This window comes from Urocitellus parryii, chromosome 4 (assembly GCF_045843805.1).
Source record: "Urocitellus parryii isolate mUroPar1 chromosome 4, mUroPar1.hap1, whole genome shotgun sequence".
NCBI classification, from domain to species: domain Eukaryota; kingdom Metazoa; phylum Chordata; class Mammalia; order Rodentia; family Sciuridae; genus Urocitellus; species Urocitellus parryii.
In genome coordinates this window covers 162,787,798-162,790,963 of record NC_135534.1, presented here as the reverse complement: position 1 = coordinate 162,790,963, position 3,166 = coordinate 162,787,798, and the positions used below count along the sequence as shown (strand labels likewise).

General features: G+C 36.1%; 1 protein-coding gene across 1 annotated transcript; it reads left to right on the top strand.

Annotated features, from left to right (window-relative positions):
* Positions 1-2,349: 2,349 nt before the first annotated feature.
* Ifnb1 (interferon beta 1) lies at positions 2,350-2,913 on the top strand. Its single transcript, XM_077798073.1, has one exon. It carries the CDS (start codon positions 2,350-2,352, stop codon positions 2,911-2,913), a length of 564 nt encoding a protein of 187 aa, XP_077654199.1.
* Positions 2,914-3,166: the final 253 nt, after the last annotated feature.

Below are 3,166 nucleotides of genomic sequence, written 5' to 3'. Positions count from 1 at the left end.
TTTCTCTTCTGGTTTTTTATAAATATATAATAAGTTGTTGTGAGCTAGAGTCACCCTAGTGTGCTGTAGACACTGGAACTTATTCCTCCATTATAATTGTATTTTCTAATGACACCAATAATGTGTGTTCAGTAATATTTCATTTGGTCTGTACTATGGTATTGCTTAACCAGTTCTCTCCTGTATTTTTTAGTATGATAATGCTGCAGTGGGCATTTACAGATGTTGTGTATGTGTAAACACACACACACATACATACACATACACACACATTCAGCAAGGGCAACCATAGGTAAATTCCATGGTATTACAAGTTAAAGGGACTCCACGGCTTAAAATTTTAGATTATATGGCCAATTTTCACATGGTTTCTCCTATGGACTAGTTTGGGCTTCCTTACAGTATAGTAGCCTTGGGGCAATCAGACCACTCATATGATTGCTAATGATTGTAAGAGCAAGGTTTCCAAACAACAAAATATAAGTTACATCATCATTTCAGACCCAGCCTCAACAATTATGAAGATTTTCACAGAAATCTGCCCAGATTTAAGAGAGACATGGCCCCTCCCTCTCATTAGATAGTTAGAATCACATTGTAGAGTGTCATGCAGAATGAGAGACACTGTCCTAGCTATTTTTGAAAAACCCAGACATTCCTACTTGCTTTAATTGAGAGTATGTTAGGATATCGATTTACCTATGTCCTTTGCAAGTCTGATTAAATACAGTTACTTCTTTACTAGTTTGACATTTTTAAATCTGTAACATTGAATATATTTTCATACCTTTATTGGACTTTTAGATCTCTTTTCATGGAATCTGGCCATTTGTAAATTTTTCTATGAGATTGTTACTAAGTTTAAAAGGTTTGGGGAAGTAAACTAATGCTTTCAAAGTGCACTATAAATATATTTTCGTCTTAATCTTCCTCTTTGACTTTATTGGCTTTTTTTGAGCATACTGAAATTTATACTTTTTATATAGCCATATTTATCAATATTTTCTATTATAATTTCAGGGTTCTTGTTAAGAAAGTTTATTCTTACTTCAATATTATCTTCAATATTTCCTAATTTCTTTCTAGATTTTGGACATATGGCCTTATAATCCACTCTATATAATGTTATATAGACCTTATTATATTGAACCATCCTTATTTCCTGAAAATATCCCCTTAGTCAGTATGTATGTGATAATTTTTGAACTGTATGATTCCGCCTGCTGATATTTTTTTCCACATGGACTTTCTATAGTGTCAGATTTCCCCCCCAAGTTCTCATTTCTTGTGACTGTTTTCCAATTCAGCAAAACTTAGGTTTTTTTTTTAATTTTATGTCTGATTATTACCTACAGATATTACTTCATCTCTGAGGCTTTTCTCTGGTTTTTGTTGTTTTATATCATGTCTTAGTAGCTTTAAATTGTGGTGACACTGCTGTAATTGTGTTGTATGCATGTATTCCTGAGATAGCCTCATTACTTGTAGAGGTATTATTTTACTCATTCTCTTTTTTCTAAAAATAATAATAATATTAGATCCCATCTCAGCACTTTTCTGTTGTTCAATTTTATAGAATTTTTCCTGAACATTTAGAAGTGGTCAGGGTGGTTTTTCCAACTTCATAGAGCTCCCTCTTCTGTTGCTTTTATGAAATGTTCAAAATCAAGGCAGCTTGCTTTCTGAGTTATCACCCCAAAATGGCCTGGATTTCTCTTTCCTTGCCTTTGTTCCTTCTATCTATTTAAATTTGATTTCATCTATAGCTGTTTTTCCTGAGTATAAGGCCCTATCATAACAGGAGCCGTGGCTGGTTAATTTGAAACTTTCTCTTAACCTGCACTATTCCAAGGTCTCTCAGAAGTCCCCCAGGCCCTCTCACATGAACCTACTATTGCAATGGGTGAAACCTCCAATCCAGCTGCTGTTCTATGATTAGCTTTTCAGTTAATTCCTCTTGGCTATTTGGGGTTTCTTTGGTTCTCAGGTCCTTTGCTTTCTTTTGTTTCCTCTCAAGTCCCTTTCTCCCCTTTTGCTTGAGAAATTACTGAAACTTTATTAAATATTAGAAATTCTCACAGTTTGTCTATCTTTTCCCCTAATATACATTATATAAAGTAATCAGGAGTTTAAATAAAGAGTTTGAGAATCTACTTTAAAAATGAAATAAGAAAAAAATGACATAGGAAAACAGAAAGGGAGAACTGAAAGTGGGAAATTCCTCTGAAACAGAGAGGACCATCCCATATAAATAGCCCATACCCATGGAGCCAGGACATTCACTCTACAGACCTTTGGAGCTTTTGTTTCCTCGCACAGGTAGTAGGAAACACTGTTCAGGTTGTCATCATGAACAACAGGTGCATCTTGCAAATCGTTCTCCTGTTGTGCTTCCCCACCACAGCTCTTTCCCTAAGTTACCACCTGCTTGGACTCCAACAGAGCAGCAGCAGTTTGGAATGTCAGAAGCTCCTGCAGCAGTTGAATGGAAGGCCTGAAGACTGCCTCAGTGACAGGATGGACTTCAAGATCCCTGAGGAGATCAAACATCCACAGCAGTTCCAGAAGGAGCACGCTGCCTTTGTCATCTATGAGATGCTCCAGGACATCTTTGTTATTTTCACAAGAAACTTCTCTAACACTGGCTGGAATGAGACCATTGTCAAGGACCTTCTTGTTGAACTCCACCAGCAGATGGACCTCCTGGAAACAACCCTGGAAAAGAAACTGGGAGAGGAAAACAAAAGCTGGGGAAACTCCAGGACTATTCTGCACCTGAAAAGCTATTATTGGAGGATCCTGAGGTACCTGAAGGCCAAACAGTACAGCAGCTGTGCCTGGACAGTGATCCGAATGGAACTCTTCCAGAACTTCTCCTTCATTAACAGACTTGTGGATCACTTTCAAAACTGAAGATTTCATGGATTGTTGTCTGGACTGGACAATGATTTCAAGCATGCTTCAACCAGTAGAAGCTCATGACTGACAGAATGCAGTGCATTTGAAAGGACAATACAAGACTTTTTAAAATTTTATTAATTTTTAAATTAAGTTATTTTTTCTTTATTTAAATTTTTACCTTGAAAAATAAATTATTTATGATGCAAAAATCCATATGGCCATTTCAATTTCAACTTGATTTATACAACCACCTGTTTTAATAATT